This window comes from Ovis aries, chromosome 1, assembly GCF_016772045.2.
Source record: "Ovis aries strain OAR_USU_Benz2616 breed Rambouillet chromosome 1, ARS-UI_Ramb_v3.0, whole genome shotgun sequence".
Taxonomy (NCBI): domain Eukaryota; kingdom Metazoa; phylum Chordata; class Mammalia; order Artiodactyla; family Bovidae; genus Ovis; species Ovis aries.
This window is the reverse complement of record NC_056054.1, coordinates 75136833-75158145: the sequence shown is the minus strand read 5'-3', so window position 1 is coordinate 75158145 and position 21313 is coordinate 75136833. Positions and strand designations below refer to the sequence as shown.

The 21313-nt window shown below is 36.9% G+C and overlaps 1 protein-coding gene across 6 annotated transcripts in view; it reads left to right on the top strand.

Moving 5' to 3' along the window:
• DPYD (dihydropyrimidine dehydrogenase) overlaps positions 1 to 21313 on the top strand; it is a 930457-nt gene that overhangs the window by 23933 nt on the left and 885211 nt on the right. For all 6 annotated transcript variants that reach the window (XR_009599787.1, XR_009599789.1, XM_004002217.5 and 3 more), the window contains exon 2: positions 16430 to 16540. Coding sequence is in view for 4 of the 6 variants with exons in the window: in XM_004002217.5 (XP_004002266.3) it covers positions 16430 to 16540 (111 nt within the window). In the remaining 2 variants the exon portion in view is untranslated. The remainder of the gene's footprint in view (positions 1 to 16429; positions 16541 to 21313) is intronic.

The following is a 21313-nucleotide window of genomic DNA, read 5'->3' as shown; positions in this document are numbered from 1 at the left end:
GTAGTCAGAAAGTAGATTAATCATTGCTTGATGCTGGGAATTTGGGGGAAATGTGAAGTGACTGCTAATGGGTATGGAATTTTTGGGGGGCAGGAAATTGATGCAGTGTTCTAAAATTGATTTTGATGATGATTGTACAACTCTGTGAATATACTTGCTTGCTTGCTAAGTCACTTCAGTCGTGTCCAACTCTGCACGACCCCATGGACTGCAGCCCACCAGGCTCCTCCATCCATGGGATTCTCCAGGCAAGAGTACTGGGGTGGGTTGCCATTGCCTTCTCTGGTGAATATACTAAAAGCATCAAATTGTATACTTTAAATGGGTAAATTATGTGGTAAGTGAATTATATCTCAATAAAGCTATTATAAAGGTTACTTGAAAGTTTTAAAAAGGGACAAAATATGAAAAAATAAAATGTGACAACAGCACAAAGAGAATGGGCAAATTCTTCATTATCAGAGACTTGAAAGAGTTTTTCTAATAGTGATAGGAACAGAAACTTATTTGAAATGGAAACCCAGGGAGTGGCTGAACATATCTGTTAAACTGAAAATATATATGCATTCCTCTGTGAAGTGTTTATGTCTGTTTTGTATTTTATCTTTCGGCATTTCCTTTTATTTTAAATTCGTTTGAGCTTTATATATGTTACAGAGTAACCCTTTGTCATATTTCTTTGATAAATTTGATATCGTTCAAATGCCAGCAAATTTGAAAAACTCAGCAGTGGCCACAGGACTGGAAAAGGTCAGTTTTCATTTCAATTCCAAAGAAAGGCAATGCCAAAGAATGCTCAAACTACCGCACAATTGCACTCATCTCACATGCTAGTAAAGTAGTGCTCAAAATTCTCCAAGCCAGACTTCAGCAATACGTGAACTGTGAACTTCCTGATGTTCAAGCTGGTTTTAGAAAAGGCAGAGGAACCAGAGATCAAATTGCCAACATCTGCTGGATCATGGAAAAGGCAAGAAAGTTCCAGAAAAACATCTATTTCTGCTTTATTGACTATGCCAAAGCCTTTGACTGTGTGGATCACAATAAACTGTGGAAAATTCTGAAAGAGATGGGAATACCAGACCACCTGACCTGCCTCCTGAGAAATCTGTATGCAGGTCAGGAAGCAACAGTTAGAACTGGACATGGAACAACAGACTTGTTCCAAATAGGAAAAGGAGTACGTCAAGGCTGTATATTGTCACCCTGCTTATTTAACTTCTATGCAGAGTACATCATGAGAAACGCTGGACTGGAAGAAACAAAAGCTGGAATCAAGATTGCCAGGAGAAATATCAATAACCTCAGATATGCAGATGACACCACCCTTATGGCAGAAAATGAAGAGGAGCTAAAAAGCCTCTTGATGAAAGTGAAAGAGGAGAGTGGAAAATTTGGCTTACTGCTCAACATTCAGAAAATGAAGATCATGGCATCCATTCCCATCACTTCGTGGGAAATAGATGAGGAAACAGTAGAAACAGTGTCAGACTTTATTTCTTTGGGCTCCAAAATCACTGCAGATGGTGACTGCAGCCATGAAATTAAAAGACACTTACTCCTTGGTAGAAAAGTTATGACCAACCTAGATAGCGTATTCAAAAGCAGAGACATTACTTTGCTGACTAAGGTCCGTCTAGTCAAGGCTATGGTTTTTCCTGTGGTCATGTATGGATGTGAGAGTTGGACTGTGAAGAAGGCTGAGCGCCGAAGAATTGATGCTTTTGAACTGTGGTGTTGGAGAAGACTCTTGAGAGTCTCTTGGACTGCAAGGAGATCCAACCAGTCCATTCTGAAGGAGATCAACCCTGGGATTTCTTTTGGAAGGAATGATGCTAAAGCTGAAACTCCAGTACTTCGGACATCTCATGTGAAGGGTTGACTCATTGAAAAAGACTCTGATGCTGGGAGGGATTGGGGGCAGGAAGAGAAGGGGACGACCAAGGATGAGATGGCTGGATGACATCACAGACTCAATGGACGTGAGTCTGAGTGAACTCCGGGAGATGGTGATGGACAGAGAGGCCTGGCGTGCTGCGATTCATGGGGTCGCAAAGAGTCGGACACGACTGAGCGACTGAACTGAACTGAAGTTTTTGGAATAGGATTTCTGAATTGGGATGGGAAATATTAATATCTAAAGTCCATTCCAACTCTAATGTACTAAATTCTAGATACCTTGAGAAGATGCAGAGAGTTCATTTTATTTATTCCTGAAAGGAAACCAGTTTAGGTCAAGTAGATACTACGTTTTTCGTATGTTTGATATGTCTGTATTGTGTAATTAAATCTGAAGTTTTGACCCTAGAACATTTTGAGTGGATAACAAGTAATTCATTTGTTTTCTTGTCAGAAATTGTTGCTGATGTTATATTACCACAGATTGTAAGGTTCAGTTCAAAGTGTTTCATTGCTGTTTCAGCTAGTGAGTTGCATGATTAATCCTTCCAATGAAAGTCTGAAAACACTGACCTCCCATTTCTGAGTAGTTAATGATTATATGGCTTAAAAATCTTTGTGAGTGCTGACAAGTACTGAATGGTGTTCTTTGTCTTCTGCAATAGAATGAACACTAATAAGGAAACAAAATTCTGTTTGTTTTGCCGGTATTAAAGTCCATTCTCCAGTGGAAGTTTCTTGCTGCTTTTTCTGACTGTTCTTCTAAAGAATTATATATATATATTTAATTATATATATATATTTCTAATTGGAGGATAATTGCTTTACAGTGTTGTGTTAGTTTTTGCTGTACAACAACGTAAATCAGCTCTATGTATCCCCTCCCTCTTGGATCTCTCCATCCCACCCATCTAGGTCATCACAGAACACTGAGCTCAGCTTCCTGTACTTTATAGCAGGTTCCAGCTATTTTACACATCATGAGTTACTGATGTGTAAACTAAGTGTCGCTCAGTTGTATCTGACTCTTTGCAACCCTATGAATCACGGCATGCCAGACCTCCCTGTCCATCACCATTTCCCGGAGTTCACCCAAACTCATGTGCATTGAGTCAGTGATGCCATCCAGCCATCTCATCCTCTGTCGTCCCCTTCTCCTCCTGCCCCCAATCCCTTCCAGCATCAGGGTCTTTTCCAATGAGTCAACTCTTCGCATGAGGTGTCCAAAGTATTGGTTTCAGCTTCAGCATCATTCCTTCCAATTAACACCTAGGACTGGTCTCCTTTAGGATGGACTGTTTGGATCTCCTTGCAGTCTGGGGGACTCTCAAGAGTCTTCTCCAGCACCATAGTTCAAAAGCATCAATTCTTCAATGCTCAGCTTTCTTCACAGTCCAACTCTCACATCCATACATGACCACTGGAAAAACCATAGCCCTGACTAGATGGATCTTTGTTGGCAAAGTAATATCTCTGCTTTTTAACATGCTATCTAGGTTGGTCATAACTTTCCTTCCAAGGAGTAAACGTCTTTTAATTTCATGGCTGCAATCACCATCTGCAGTGATTTTGGAGCCCCCAAAAATAAAGTCTGACACTGTTTCCACTGTTTCCCCATCTATTTCCCATGAAGTGATGGGACCAGATGCCATGATCTTCGTTTTCTGAATGTTGAGCTTTAAGCCAACTTTTTCACTCTCCTCTTTCACTTTCATCAAGGTTCCTAAAAATCTGAAAATAAAACTACCATATGAGCCAGCAATCCTACTACTGGGCATATACCCTGGTAAAACTATTTCAAAAAGACACATGTACCCCAGTGTTCATTGTAGGACTATTTACAATAGCCAGGACATGGTAATAACCTAAGTGTCCACTGACAGATGAATGGATAAAGACAATACGGTACATATATACAATGGAACATTACTCAGCCAGAAAAAGTACTTTTCTTATTAGCAATTTTTTGTTTTGCATAATTTTACTAATGAAAAATTATGCTTGGTTTTGAGGATAGGAAAATATATAAATGACATTGCTTTTGAGGGTTTTACAGAGCAATTTGACAATAGAAAACATATATATTAATAATTACTTGATTTCTTATTTGATATGTCCAATGATAGTGTCAGTAGGATATCTTGAAGTTCACGGGTATGAGCTATATAGAGGAAGGGACAATTTTTCTTAATTTTTGGAGAAATGGATCTTAGATTGTAAACGAAAACTAGCATTTAAACTAACATAAAGAAGTTCCATCTTAGAAAAGTTATGTGAGCAGAGGTGTAGATGTAGGATTGTACATGGACTCTATAAACAACACATAAGGCGGGAGTGGAAGTAGTCTGGAGTGGTAGGTTGTACCACATTGAACAATTAAGTGGTAGTTTTTATTGGCATTAAGTATAAAACAGACATGCAAGCTTTGTCGTCTGTATATGTGTATGTGCACAAGCATTTATATGTGTGTATGGAAGATGTTTGTTATATAGGAAAGAAAGAAAGTACAGAATTGAGGTGAATAGTTTAATTTGGAGAGTACCATTATATCAGGCTTCCCTGGTGGCTCAGCGGTAAAGAATCCTGCAATGCAGGAGACACAAGTTGGAACCCCGGGTGGAGAAGATTCCCCTGGAGTAGGGCATGGCTACCCACTCCAGTATTCTTGTCAGGAAAATCTCATGGAAAGAGGAGCCTGGTGGGCTGTGGTCTGTGGGGTAGCAAAGAGTTGGACAGGACTGAAACGATTAAGCCTGCATGCACACACTATGATATCATGATCCCAGTGAACTGTGATAGGATCTGCAATACTTTGTAGATGCAAGAAATACAAAAGGACAGGCCAGATGTGAGTAACATTGACTGGCATTGTGTGACTTTAAGGAACAAAAAATAGTAGTTGTAGATTGACCACATGTGAAGTTCAATTTACTAGAAAAGTGGTGGTATTATTGACAGAAGTCAAATGGAGTTAAAAATGGGGGGGGGGAGAGAATGCATTGTTTTTTGATGTGAAGAAACTGAGATAAAGATGGAACATGCAAGTGGGTTATTTGGCATTCATTGAAGTAGATCACTATAAATCAAGACAGAGAACTCAGGGTTTAGAATATAGGTAAGACTCAGTTGCAGAAAAGTAATCATTAGTAGAGGGGCATGCAGGAAAGGTCCAAGGACTCTTATTTGTGATCAAGAGGGAAATAGAAGTCACAAAAGTAAAAATAGTCAATACAAAGGGAGGGCTCAAAGCACTGATGTCAGGGAAATCAAAGAGGATATGTTTCTGGATAGAAGAGCCAAACAACAGTACTAAACACTGTAGAAAACCCATAGAGAGTTGAGAAGCAAACTAAAACATAGCATAATAATAAAAAATGTTTTCAAAAGTTTCATTTTCTTGATTTTAAATAGTTCATCTTCCCAATTGGCCATATCCTTGCCCCACTCCTATCCTTCTCAGTTGTTACCAGACCCCACTTGGATCGTTGGACTCCAGTTGAGTCCTTTCCATGCCTGCTGTTGCTTCCACCAGTTGAAGAAAAGCAAGTTCCTGCCAAGCAGAGCAGGAAATTTTATTTATTGATTAAAGAGTGAGGAAGGGAAAGCTCCATGCTCTAACCATCCCTTCTTTCTGGGGGAGGCAGGCAAGAAAATGTCAAGGGGTTACAGGTGAGTACGTCATCAATTTGAGAAAGGGGTGGAAATTTCCAGAAATAACCAGAGCATGAGTAGTCCCTTGGGCCCTTTTAAGCACATTGTGTCTTGCCACGTGCGGGTCCCCTCTTTCGGTGGAGATCTTAGCGTGATAATGAGGCAAAGGCAACTTTCTCACACTTCGGGTCTTATCTATGGAGGTGCTGCTGTCGTGGTCTGGCTGGAGCCAGTTCAGGGCTGTGTGTTGCCATTTTATCCCTTTCTGGTTCAGGCTGGTTCAACAGTTTAACCTTAGTTTATATTTAACAACTACAGCTGTGGTGGTTGGCAAAAAAGGTTAGTCTCTGCACAGGTATTAATAAAATCAGGAAATTAATAGGTCATTTCTGATATAAATCACTTGCTATCCCACATGTTTTCTTTTAGCTGTTAACCATGTAAATGAAGAACAACTAGTCAATCCTTGATTTATTATGCTATTGTGAACCTGAAAATCATGCTGCTTGCTTAATTTAGTTAATTAAAAAAAAATCTAACCTCAATTAACTAACTAAAGTTCTCCTCCTTTCTTTCCCTTTCTCATTTGCTCATCAGTATGGCTTTATTTTTAGCATGCTGGTGGACACTTAGCCTCTCTTGAGCTAAAATGACCCTTGATCTTGTAAACACAGCTCTTTTAGGGGACAGTGTGTCTTTTATTCAATAGTTAATAGGTTAAAGATAAATTGTAATAGTTTTCGTATTTCTTCAAGAGTCTGAAAAGCTGATTTTACTTTGAGGCCAAAAAATTACTGGAAAGCAAGTTTTGAGATAAAGTTACTAATTTTACTCGACTCTAAAAAAAGTATAGATTCTAGAGTATGAATTTTCTTAGTTATCAGTGAACTGATGAATATATTTTTGGAAATGTAATAATTCTCTTTAATTCTTTTCATTCATAATTTTATCTTTGGTTTCTGTCTATGCACTCATATATATATACATATATATTTCAGCTCTTGCAAACATCAGATATTTTTTAACATGAGTTTTCATAGTTATTCCTTTTTCAAATAAATACGGGTTATTTGAATATATAAAGCACAGATGCTTTGCAATAATATATTAAATGGAAAATAGTTTATAAAGTAATGAAATTGTTTAATAAAATGGCTATAATACAGGTTCTCATCTTTTAAAATATTTTTGATACCTCTCAATAAGAGTTTGCATGTGATACTTCTTTTTCTCAATTCTTGTAAAAATATATCACTATGTAAGTTGGTACATATGCTATACAAATGGTTTAAGGAATAAAGATATATAATTAATGTTTAATATTAATTTCTTTGTTAATATTGTTTTTATTTTTTAAAATTTAAGCATACCATGTAATATCTCTTTTATTTATTTTAAAATTTCTTTTTGTCTTGATAAAATAGAAATATAGACTCAATATAGTACCATTTGCAATCTAAAGAGAAAAGTATCTTTTAAAGTAATGCCCTGGATTTACAGCATTTGCATAATTTCACAGACAATAGAATCCTTTCCATGGCTGTTATGGACTGAATGTTTGTCCCTCTTAAATTTTGTGTGGTGAAGTGCTGACTCTCAATGTGATAGTAATTGGAGATGAGGCCTTCTCAGAACTGTGAGAAAGAAATGTCTCTGAGATTCCTTAATAGCAGCCCAAGTTGACCAATACAGAGTCTAAGTCAGAGTCAATCACCACCTTTGGGATGCTCCGTTCTGTGTTAAGAATTACTAGAGTAATATCAGATGTATAAGTTAGGGTTCCTGTGTTTGAATTCTTAATCTTTTCTGAAAAACATTAAAAGTCATTTTTCAATTAGGGAGCACTTAAGTACCTAGTATGTGATGTGTGTTCTGTAAGTGAAGGAGAGTACACAGTGGACCTTGCAAATACAGACAGCAGCTTCACGTAGAAGATCTTTGCTTGCTGAGTAGGAGAGTGCCATGATGAAGTTTTTTAAGATATATAAACTGTTTTATTTGTGTTACCTATGGCTTCAGTAGAAATAAGTCAAATTTCCCATGCAATATAACTAGCGTGTGAAGGGGTTCATTCATTTCTAGTTGATGATTTTTTTTTCATTTTTTAAAAATTTGTAACTTTTTACTTGTCTTTCTTAGGAAGGAATTGTAATGTCAGTTAACCTAAACGTGTTGGGACCAAAGGTCCATAAGTTATATATAGTTATATGTGTTATAAAATGATATCTACATTGCTATACATGTACTGGATTTTAAAAATCTATATTTGAATTTCATGACCCTTCCACACTGCCATTTTAATTTGTGTAGAGCATATTTCATTTTCAGACAAAGTGCCTTTGAAATTGGAGGCTTAGGGCAAAAATAACTTCAGGAACCAATGATTTGGTTTCATCTGAGAAACATCTCTACTTACCATCTCTTTACAGTTACCTTTTCACCTGTTTTCTTCATCTTTTTCTATATTCCTGTACTTTGGGCTTCCCTGGTGGTTCCGATGGTAAAGAATCTGCCTGCAATGTGGGAGACCTGGATTTGATTCCTGGGTTGGGAAGATCTCTGGAGAAGGGAAAGGCTACCCACTCCGTATTCTTGCTTGGAGAATTCTGTGGACAGAGGAGCCTGGAAGGCCCATGGGTTTGCAAAGAGTCAGAGGACCGAGTGACTTTCACTTTTGCTTGTTTTCTTCATCTTTTTCTATATTTATACTTAAAAAAATGATTCATATATATATATGTATTCAAAATGAACAATACAAGAATATGAATGCAGATTGGTTCAGTAGAGTCTAAAATCTAGATCCATCACATACTAATTGATACCATGTGTTAAGCACTTTCTGCATGGACAGTTCTAAGTTTTATATGTCATCCTCAAAATGATCTTATGTGGTAGGTACTATGACTAATCAACAGCTTATAGTTGAAGAAGTAGAGGGATAGAGAGTTTAAATAACCAGCAAAAAGTAATAGAGCTAAAATCTAAGCCCATTTAACCTCTAACACTGTGCATATTGTTTATAAGTACTTAGCACAATTAAAGTTGTAAAACTTAAGACTGTTAGAGACTCCATCCTTCATCAATTATGTATTAACAATAATGAATTAGTCATTGTGCATAAAGGAGAAAATATTCTTTGAATAGAGTTAATCAAATGAAAAATGTGGAAGATAAGTTATTTGGACAGGTAGTACAATCTAAAGGAAAAGAAATCTAAGCTTATACAAAGAATGAAAGTGCATTCAGTTCAGTCACTCAGTCGTGTCCGACTCTTTGCGACCCCATGAATCACAGCACGCCAGGCCTCCCTGTCCATCACCACCTCCCAGAGTTCACTCAGACTCACGTCCATTGAGTCAGTGATGCAATCCAGCCATCTCATCCTGGGTCATCCCCTTCTCCTCCTGCCCCCAATCCCTCCCAGCATCAAAGTCTTCTCCAATGAGTCAACTCTTCACATGGGATGGCCAAAGTACTGGAGTTTCAGCTTTAGCATCATTCCTTCCAAAGAAATTCCCGGGTTGATCTCCTTTAGAATGAACTGGTTGTATTTCCTGCAGTCCAAGGGATTCTCAAGAGTCTTCTCCAACACCACAGTTCAAAAGCATCAATTCTTTAGCGCTCAGCCTTCTTCACAGTCCAACTCTCACATCCATACATGACTACTGGAAAAACCATAGCCTTGACTAGACAGACCTTAGTCGGCAAAGTAATGTCTCTGCTTTTGAATATGCTATCTAGGTTACTCATAACTTTCCTACCAAGGAGTAAGCGTCTTTTAATTTCATGGCTGCAATCACCATCTGCAGTGATTTTGGAGCCCAACAAAATAAAGTCTGACACTGTTTCTACTGTTTCCCCATCTATTTCCCATGGAGTGATGGGACCGGATGCCATGATCTTCATTTTCTGAATGTTGAGCTTTAAGCCAACTTTTAAATATAGGAAAATCTGAGAGTTCTTGACTAGGACTGATTGCCATGACTTTTCAAGGTTTTCAGACTTCAAGGTTATTTATATTGATCTCTTAAGTGTGGGTGTAAGGTGCAAAATTGAGGCTGTGTTCTCTCTTCTACTCCCAAACCAGCTGGAGTTCTGAGCTTATCCAAGAACCAAAGGCACATTTGTAAATTCTTAAGTTACTGACTTAAACTGTCCTTACACTATGATCAGTGATAGACATGGCAGAGGGTGGGGTAATTGGCTGAGATTGGGGTTTATAAGCAAGAGACGGTTAAGCAAATGAAAAGTTCAGTTCTCAACTGCTAAACGTTTGTTAGATTGTTACCTGGATGAAGCAAGAGATACTTAACAAAAGGATTAAGCAACAGCTATTTATTTTTCCGTTAACCAGGAGTATTTATTGAAGAAAAAATGCTGCCACAATATATTTTATTGAAATTAACATAGTTATACCAAATTATGAAAAAATGAGAGAAACAAGTTTTAAATTTTATTTACTTATTATTTATTTTGAACCAGGAAAAGTAGGAGACATTTACAAAGCACTTAGGATACATCATCAGAGAAAAATTTAAGCATAATTTAAATAAGACAAAATTTAACGAATTAATAAGTTCAGCTTGTAAATTGAAAATGTTGGTATATGTGTATTATGTTGTATATATGTATAATGGCTCAGAATTAAAGTAAGTAATGACCAGTACTGAAGAGGAAACATTTGCTTATAATTTAAAATGCAAAGGATGGAGGGAGCTTGCTGTGCTGTGCTGTGTTTAGTCTCTCAGCCGCGTCTGACTCTTTGTGACCCCATGGACTGTAGCCCACCAGGCTCCTCTGTCCATGGGAGAATCTCCAGGCAAGAATACTGAAGTGAGTTGCTAGCCCTCCTTCAGGGAATATTCCCAACCCAGGGCTCAAACCCAGGTCTCCCGCATTGAGGGCCTATTCTTGACCATCTGAGCCACCAGGGGAGCCTAAGAATACTGGAGTGGGTAGTGTATCTCTTCTCTAGCGGATCTTCCTGATCCAGGAATCAAACCAAGATGTCCTTCATTGTAGGTGGATTCTTTACCAGCTGAGCTACCAGGAAATCCTGGAGAGAGCTTAATGGTGCATTAGGTTTGAATAATTGATACTGAGATGTAAAGCAAAGCTATGCTTTTAGAAAGAGAATATATTGGCCAAATGACTTTCTGCAGTTGGAATTCAAGCTCTCAGCACTCAGTTCCAGTATTTGGGGGCTAAGACTTAATGCTTTTATTTGTGAACTGAGGCCCTGTGATTGTAGTCAATAAGAGCTCCTTTTTGTGTTCTCTATGGTAGTAGTACAGAAGGCCACTTCTCAGATGCAGGATTCTAGTTTGTGTGTTGTGGCCTTCTATCTGCTTCCCAGAGAAGAACTGACAGACAGCACAGGGAAAACACATGCCTCTGATTTGATGTCGTGTGTGAATCTGTCTTCTGATCATATTCTGTCATTTCTTAACCTAAATTAAATTAGTGCAGTGAAATTCTCTCAATTCTGTTTTTTTCCCCTCTAGAATCACCAGTACATTTTTATTGAAGTGATTGGGGAAGCCAAAGGCCAAATTCTTTGCATGGGAGAAAAATCTTCCTTTATAAGTAATATGCCTTATTTCTGAAAGGGTTAATGGGTCTCTTAAACTGCTCAATTTATCCAGAGAGGGGACCCTGTGACCCTGTTAGGACCTGGCTTTGGTCATTTCTTAGGAAGAATGCAATTTAGAACTCTCCTATATTGTTCTGCCAGCTGCTTAGTTATTGATGATATTGACTTTTAGTTTCAAAAAGTCTTGCTTTGGAAAATTGTTTTTAACAGCTCTCAACCACTCATGTCTTGTATTTTTATTTTATATCACTTTTCATTTGGGATATTATTAAGTCAAATCCTTGGTAACCATTCTCCACAATCCAATTTATTTTTACCCAAGATCCATTGAATTCAACTCACTGCCTTTTTGCAAAAGGTTAACCCAATATTTCATGTTGTGTTATACTTTCTACTTATGCTGTGCAAAAGAAAAGTTACTGTGATAAGCAGCCAATAAATTGCATTCAGAATGTTTATTCTTAAAAGTTACATTACTGTGCCAACATAGATAAACATAATCATTTATCACAATATGAATTGTGGAAGTAAAAACTAAATGAAATACAGCTATCTTTCTCGCATATTATCTAGTTCTTTTTTTTTTTCCTTTAAATGTTGGCCACAATAACTACTTTAAAAAACATCATCTTCTTACTTATCAGCTTGAATTAATGTGTGAGATGACTAATGGTTCAAATAGGATAACTAAACAAAATTGCTTCTGTTTCATGATAAAAAAGTTTTCTATTTTTTTTGTATATAAATAGGATTACTTAGTTTTCTATCGTTGGCTCTTATTACTAGGTTGCTTTGGAATTATTTAATCATGAGGAATATATTGTTTAAACCTCATAGATTTATTGTACATTTGTTGTCCAGAACACAGATATCTAAGTTGATCAACTGAAGACATATCATGTCTAACATATATAGCAATTACTCAAAGTAATCTTCATTTATGTTAGGCTAATACAATAAGCCCCAATAATGTTTATTAGAATGAATGTAGTATTCAGTGAAATTCACTGAATGTAGAATTTACTGTGTATTATTAATACTATTATTTAGTAACAGCTTTATTGAGATATAATTCACATACTGTACAGTTCACAAATATAGAGTGTAGAATTCAAAGACTTTTATTGTATTCATAGTTTGCTACTAAGACCGTGATCAATTTTCATCTACCCAAAGAAATCATATACCCTTCAGCATTCATGCTGCCTTTGCCCCTAATCCCCCAGTCCCTGGCAACCACATCTACTTTCTGTCTCTATAGACTTCTCTATTTTGGACATTTTATATAAGTGGAGTAATACAGGATGTGGGATTTTGTAACTGACTCCTCTCAGCACAATGTTTACTATGTGCATGTTTCTTGTTTCTAAATTTCCCAAATTTCCTTCTGTTACTGACATCTGTATTCATTCCATTATGGTTGGATAGCTGCTTTGTATGATTTTAACCTTTTTAAATTTATTAAGGTTTGTCTTATGGCCTAGCATCTGGTTTGTCACAGAGAATGTTTTGTGGATACTTGAGACATGAAATTAAAAGATGCCTGCTCCTTGCAAAAAAAAGCTATAACCAACCTAGGCAGCATATTAAAAAGCAGAGACATTACTTTGCCAACAAAGTTCCGTCTAGTCAAAGCTATGGTTTTTCCAGTAGTCATGTATGGATGTGGGAGTTGGACCATAAAGAAAGCTGAGTGCTGAAGAATTGATGCTGTGGTGTTGGAGAAGAATCTTGAGAGTCCCTCTGAAAGAAGATCCTACCAGTCCATCCTAAAGGAAATCAGCCCTGAATATGCATTGGAAGGACTGATGCTGAAGCTGAATCTCCAATAGTTTGGCCACCTGATGCAAAGAACTGACTCATTGGAAAAGACCCTGATGCTGGGAAAGACTGAAAGCAGGAGGAGAAGGGGACGACAGAGGATGAGATAGTTGGATAGCATCACCGACTCGATGGACATGAGTTTGAGCAAGCTCCGGGAGTTGATGATGGACAAGGAAACCTGGCATCCAGCAGTCCATGAAGTTGCAAAAAGTTGGACATGACTGAGCAGCTGAACTGAACTGAGAAGAATATGCATTCTGCAATTTGATGAAATGTAGCTATTATTTATTAGGTTTAGTTGGTTTACAATATTCAAATCCATTTCCTTTTTGTTCTTCTGTCTTGAATATAGTATTCTTGGTTGACAATTTTTTTTCTTTTAGTTCATTGAAAATCTTATCCTGCTACTCTTAGACATCTATTGTTCCTGATGAGAAGTCAACCGTTAAACTATTGGAGTTGTACATTTGAGTATTTTTCTCTTGCCACTTTCAAGATTTTCTCTTTGGTGTTGACTTTTAGCTCTTTTGCCAGTGTGTCTGTGTGTGGATCTTTTTGCATTTATCCTACTTAAATTTATTCATCTTACTGAATATATAGTTTAATGTTTTTTTCTTTTTTAAAAAAAAATCAAATTTTCAGTCCCATTATTATATTTTTCACCTCCGTTCTTGCCTTCCTTTCTGAAATCTTGCTACAATATCTTGGAGCACTTAACTGTGTTGGAGAAGACTCTTGAGAGTCCCTTGTACTGCAAGGACATCAAACCAGTCAATCCTAAAGGAGATCAGTCCTGGGTGTTCATTGGAAGGACTGATGCTGAAGCTGAAGCTCCAATACTTTGGCCACCTGATGCAAAGAGCCAACTCATTACAAAAGACCCTGATGCTGGGAAAGACTGAAGGCAAGAGGAAAAGGGGATGACAGAGGACGAGATGGTTGCATGGCATCCCTGACTTAATGGACATGAGTTTGAACAAACTCTGGGAGATGGTTAAGGAGGACAGGGAAGCCTGGGGTGCTGCAGTGTAGAATTGTAAAGAGACAGACATGACTGAGTGACTCAACAACAACAAATTGTGTACCATATATCCTTAAGGCTGTGTTAATTTTTTGAAAAATATTTTTTGTCTTTGTCTTTTGGACTGCATAATATCTCTTGAGTTCTCTTAAAGTTTGCTGATTCTTTCTTCTGCAAATTAAGATATACTATTGAGCCCTTCTAGTAAATTTTTTATTTCAGTTACTATAGTTTATTATCTCCAGAATTTTAAAAATAATTTTTATGTCTTTATGAGTATTCTCTGGTGAAATATTGTTATCATACCTTCCTTATAATGGCTGCTTTGAAGTTTTTATTAAATGTTACACCTGAAACCTCTGAATGGCAATATCTGTTACCTGCTTTTGTTCTTGCATGGACCATATAATCCTGTTTCTTTGAATGTCTTTTAATTTTGTTTTAATGGAAAATGGAACATTTCAGATGATATAGCGATTCTGGATACTAATTTCCCTCTACCCCATCCCAGAGTTGGGGGCTGGTTGTTGTTAGCCTGTTTATTTAGTGATTTGGCGGACTGCTTTAGATATGTCTGTTTCCCTGATTTTTGATAGCACTCACATAGGGTGAGGCCATGGGCTTCAGTAACTGTGGTATGACAGTGCTTTTAGTGGGACTCTCTGTGCCTTCTCTTTGGATTTCATTGTTTAATGGTCCACCTCTGTGGGTATTACACCCAGTTCTTTGTCTCTTTGATTTCTAGTTGATTGCTCTGTTGTTTTTGGCAATGCCTTGGGATGTATTAATAAATTACTTCACAGTGTGATTCAGTCAAATTTGGGCCCCTTTGCAAGAGTAGTTTTTAGGTGAGTCTTTGAGATTTCTTGTGGCCATACAGGAGCCATTAGGTATTCTTTCTGGTAAACTGTCTGCCTTGTGATTTAGTTTATTGCTCTCCTGAAGCTACCTCCTTCCTCTTAATTGCCTGGCATTGAAATCTTTATTGTTTTTGAGAGTACCCTTAGCCTTGAACTTCCCATGTATTAATTTAAATGAAGTCAGTTCTTCTGTTTGTCTGGCCTCTTTCTCTGGGAAAAAAACCTCTGCCACAGCTCCAGATCTAGGGGTAGTTACAGTGGCCTGCATTTCTGGGAGCCACACTCCTGCTTTATGAGCAGGGCCCTGGTATAGGCAGTAACCTCTGATCTCAGTTTGCTTCTCCTGGTTTGCTAACTCTAAGCCATGGGCAAGCTGATATAATGGTGATCAGGATCCTGTTATAGGCCTGTTGCTCCTGAGACAGAGCCTTTCTTCTGTGAGTGGGTATGGGAAAAGCAAGGAGCTCCTGACTTCTCAGCTACACTTTCTGGTCTTTACTTGCTACATAGCTGGTAGACTGGGGAGAGGGGGTTAGGTATACTAATACCCTGCCTTTCTTTGGGAGATACCTCAGTGTCACCTAGAGGGTGGGGGGAGGGTCAGCCCTCTGTTCTTGGCTGTATTCACCTGAGGTAGAATTCCTGCATGCTGAACTGGGAGCCTGGAGGAGGGATACAGGCCTGCACTTCCAATGCCACAGACCCTCGCCATTCTTACCAAGTTTTAGTAGGTTTTTTTCAATAACAATTTCTTCATTTGCTCTTTGACTATAAGAATTTCTGGAGACTTCAAGGATTCTTATTTTTACTAATTTTTATCAGTTATATTGTTCTATTAGGGAGTTGATCTGCAGAGGTCCTCATTCATTCTTTCTGGATGAGTCCCAGTGGTCATGTTTTAAAGCCTTGCTTAAGACAGGCCTTTTGAATTAATTATTTCTTTAGTTATTCAGGTGCTGCTTTACACATGTGTTTAAAACGTTTTCTATTCTATTTTATACCTCAAAAAGTCACAATAAAATGTAGACTCCATCTTTGGATAAATTCACATGTAAGTCCAACACTCAAGAACTGAATTCTGATTCAATCCCTTCCGCATGTTAATTATTAGATCTTGAACAGGTTACTTAACCACCCTGAATTTATTTCCACATCCAAAATTTTGAGATAACAGTAGCTATTTGTACATTAAATAAATACACGTGAAAGCAATTGGTAAAGCTCTAAAAACTTAGTGGAGATTATTATTACTAGTTTAAATCACGTCTGTAATGAAGTGTCTGCCTCTCTTTTCATTCTTATTTAAGAATACTATTTATAAAATTTATCTTAAATTCAATTGTTATATTTTACATGTTTTTGAACTCCTTCATGTTATCATAAATAAATATTTGTATAAAGTGAACTGGGATATCACCTAGGAAATTATTTCTTTAGATAAGTTTGTTGTGGAATTACAGTAGTAGAAGGGGAAAACAACATTTTTAATATACATCTTTGGAGTATGTGTGTGAAATCATAAAATTTTATTTTTTAAAGTCCAGCATATTTATGCTTATATTTTGTCTATGTTATCTTCAGAGTATCCTGGCTTTAAATCCTCGAACACAGTCTCATGCAACTCTGCGTTCCACTTTGGCCAAGAAATTAGACAAGAAACATTGGAAAAGAAATCCTGATAAGAACTGCTTTGTAAGTACCACTGATACATGGTTTCATGCTGAAAATTATCTCATTCTACACTGTAAGACCTGATTTTATATATACTTAGAAATATAATTAAATATATGTAAAATATAGCAGTAGTTTTTTTATATTTAAATATTTTATATTTGAATCTTCTAAAAAATGTGATTAATTTTCCTTCTTAAAAAATCTTTTAAAATAGATTAAAATCATATGTTTAGTTTGTGCCAAATTTTATTTTTTGAAAATGAATAAAAACCTCTTAAAATAATTTTATAATACAATGATATAGAAGAGTTTCCAAATTTCAGACATAATTCAACTGAAGAAGGGTATCCTAGTATACACAAACTGTTGTTAAATATTCTTTTGGGGAACATATAAACATTAAGTGTTCAATATGAACATCTTATATTTCCAGATGAGGTGCAGATGGAAAAATCTGTGATTACTGACTGCTAGAATGTTATTTTATTAGGCTATAAATGGGGATTAAGTAAGTACAACTTTGAAGGCAATATTTAATATGCCATTGTATGAGGTATAAATATTTGTTGGGAGAACAACTTCCTTTTCACCTGATTTCCTGAAATTAATTTCTCCAAGGACTCCTCTGGTGGCTCAGATGGTAAAAGAGTCCACCTGCAATGCAGGAGACCTGAGTTAATCCCTGGGTTGAGAAGATCCTCTGGAGAAGGAAATGGCAACCCACTCCAGTATTCTTGCCTGGAGAATCCCATGGACAAATGAGCCTGGTGTGCTACAATCCATGGGGTTGCAAAGAGTTGGAGGAAAATTAATTTCTCCAACATTAATTTTCTCCAAGTGATTAGTGAGTGAGCCATTTAATAAGTATAAACTTATTTAACATTAGCTCTTTTGATACTTTGTGTATATGTTCTTTTTAAAACAATGATTTTTAGTTCATTTTTATGTACTTCTTAGCTACATATAAGCTCTTTTAGAGTAGGGGGTATTTGTACATGTACATTTGTATTTTATCTGATTTTTAATTTTTCTGTCACTGGCCAACCAGCAAAGTTTTTTGGATTAAAAAAGAGAGATAGAAATACAGGGAAACAACATGATTTGCAATGATAACACAGCCACTTAACTAGAAGATTTGGATTTGTAATTCAGTTTTCCTTGCTCCACTTCTGTGAGCTTTGCATTCTACCATGACATCTCTCGTAGAGGTCTCTGGAAGGACACTAGTGTGGTCCAAATTAGATCAAGGAATGAATCAGCTATCAGTTGTGATCCTGTATAATGATATAAACAGTTGAAGGACATTGAAAAAAGAATCATGTAATTTTCAAACTTAGAAATCCTTTACTGATTATCAAGTCTCTCTCATTTGAAATGTGTGAGAATTATGATCCAGATAAATTAAACTCTCTAGGGTTTCCCCTTTATAGATTATTATAGAGATACCAAGGGAAAATTTTATGCAAAGATGAGCTCAATAAAGGACCGACATGGTAGGGACCTAATCGAAGCAGAAGATATTAAGGAGACGTGGCAAGAATGTACAGAAGAACTGGACAAAAAAGATCTTCATGACCTGGATAATCACAATGGTGTGATCACTCACCTAGAGCCAGACATCCTGGAATGTGAAGTCAAGTGGGCCTTAGGAAGCATCACTACGAAGAAAGCTAGTGGAGGTGATGGAATTCCTGTTGAGCTATTTCAAATTCTGAAAGATGATGCTGTGAAAGTGCTGCACTCAATATGCCAGCAAATTTGGAAAATTCAGCAGTGGCCACAGGACTGGAAAAGGTCAGTTTTCATTGCAATCCCAAAGGCAATGCCAAAGAGTGCTCAAACTACTGCACAATTGCACTCATCTCACATGCTAGTAAAGTGATGCTTAAAATTCTCCAAGCCAGGCTTCAGCAATACGTGAACCGTGAACTTCCAGATGTTCAAGCTGGTTTTATAAAAGGCAGAGGAACCAGAGATCAAATTGCCAACATCCACTGGATCATTGAAAAAGCAAGAGAGTTCCTGAAAAACATCTATTTCTGCTTTATTGACTATACCAAAGCCTTTGACTGTGTGGATCACAATAAACTGTGGAAAATTCTGAAAGAGATGGGAATACCAGACCACCTGGCCTGCCCCTTGAGAAATCTGTATGCAGGCTAGGAAGCAACAGTTGGAACTGGACATGGAACAACAGACTTGTTCCAAATAGGAAAAGGAGTCCGTCAAGGCTGTATATTGTCACCCTGCTTATTTAACTTCTATGCAGAGTACATCATGAGAAACGCTGGGCTGGCGGAAGCACAAGCTGGAATCAAGATTGCTGGGAGAGATATCAATAACCTCAGATATGCAGATGACACCACCCTTATGGCAGAAAGTGAAGAGGAACAAAAAAGCCTCGTGATGAAAGTGAAAGAGAAGAGTGAAAAAGTTGTCTTAAATCTCAACATTCAGAAAACTAAGATCATGGCATGCGGTCCTATCACTTCATGGCAAATAGATGGGGAAATAGTGGAAACAGTGTCAGACTTTATTTTTGGGGGGCTCCAAAATCACTGCAGATGGTGATTGCAGCCATGAAATTAAAAGATGCTTACTCCTTGGAAGGAAAGTTATGACCAACCTAGATAGCATATTCAAAAGCAGAGACATTACTTTGCCAACAGAGTAGTCAAGCCTATGGTTTTTCCAGTGGTCATGAATGGATGTGAGAGTTGAACTATAAAGAAAGCTGAGCACCAAAGAATTGATGCTTTTGAACTGTGGTGTTGGAGAAGACTCTTGAGAGTCCATTGGACTGCGAGGAGATCCAACCAGTCCATCCTAAAGGAGATCAGTCCCGAGTGTTCATTGGAAGGACTGATGTTGAAGCTGAAACTCCAAAACTTTGGCCACCTCATGTGAAGAGCTGACTCATTTGAAAAGATACTGATTCTGGGAAAGTTTGAGGGCAGGAGGAGAAGGGGATGATAGAGGGTGAGCTGGTTGGATGACATCATCACCTCAATGGACATGGGTTTGGGTGGACTCCGGGAGTTTGTGATGGACAGGGAGGCCTACCATACTGCGGTTCATGGGGTTGCAAAGAGTCGGACATGACTGAGCGACTGAACTGTACTGAGACTGTTTATTTAGAAGGGGAGACGTTCACCATTATTATTGCTGTGTTTTTATTATTCTTATTTTATGAAAAATTAGTATTTTCATTCCATAATGTTAGCTATAAATTGAGTGTCTCATATTTTCTTTTTTTTTTTTTTGTAATTGACCAGGATACAGTAAAATAGGTTTTCTGCATTAAATACATATTGGCACAGATTTCTAGGAAAGCAGTTTGACAGTGTCTTTGTCAGTATCTTTGACAATATTTGTTAATACATGTGTTAGTTTTCTAGGACTGTTATAAAAAAATACCGCAGACTGGGTGGCCTGAAGAACAGTTTATTTTCTCCATATTCTGGAGGCTAGGAATCTGAGATCAAGGTGTCAGCTTGGTTGATTTCTTCTGAGGCATCTCTCTTGATGATAGGTGGCTGCCTTTTCACTCTCTTCTCATGGTCTTCCCCCTGTGCGTGTCCAAATATCTTCTTATAATGACACCAATATATCAGATAAGAGGCATTCTGATGACCTCATTTTAATTTATTTACCTCTTTTAAGACTGACTCCAAATACATATACATTCTGAGATACTGGGGTTTAGGCCTTTGATAAATGAATTTGAGGGGATTCAGTCCATAAGAATACCTTTAAATTATCAAACACTTAAACCTAGTAATTCATCTTCAGTAAACTATCTTAAGGAGCAAATAAGGAATGTAGATAAATAATTAAATAGAAAGATTATCCCAATACTGTTTATTTGTAGAGAAAAATATTGGTGGGAAAATGTGGGTTATAGCTAAGTAACTCAGGGCAGAATCTATTTGGTAGTAAATGGTGCAGCCATTAAATATTTTTAAATAAAATTACTTTTGAAGTAATTAATAATCTGAAAAAGACTTATAATTTATATTAGTAATTTATGGACAAGGTACAGAACAACACTATATTTCAGAATGGTTGTATATAGTTTTACAGAACCATACCTATACACCTATTCACACAGAAAAAAATGAAATGTTAATAGTAATTGTATTTGTTTTCTTAGCACTTTTGTATATTTTAGATTTGCTATAATAGCAAGTGTTAGAGGAAAAATGAAAGTTTTAAAGATATGTTAGTATTGTCTCAATTATAAGATCAGATTTATTGCTCTGGATATATACTTGAAAACTCTATGTATTAACTGTATATACTGTATTAACAAAGAACAGTGAAACATGTTTCCAAAGAGGGAATATGGAACTAGAGTTGAAAGTTATCCTTACTGTCATTAAAGAATGCTGTTCTTCTCCTTTTCATTATTATTCTCTTTGTGCTTCCATGAAGAATTGAATAAAAGCATTACCACACGATATGATTTATTTTTTAATTTATAAATTTTCATACTTGAGTTTTATAATTACTCATCTAAATTAAAAACATGCGTAAAACAAATATGAGAAGATTCTCTAAGGTGTAGAGAAGGCTAATTAACTAGGAATATGGAACCTGAAACATGACAGAGTGATGAATTCCCTGGGTTTTCTTCTTTTCTGCATATATCTTGGAGCCTTGGAGCGAAGAAGTTAGAAAACCAGAAATGTTAGCTGATACAGACACACACACACATACCCCTCAACAAAAGTCTGCTCTTTCTAGCCAAAATACGAAGAAATGAACAGTTTCTTTTCTGTTCATAGTAAG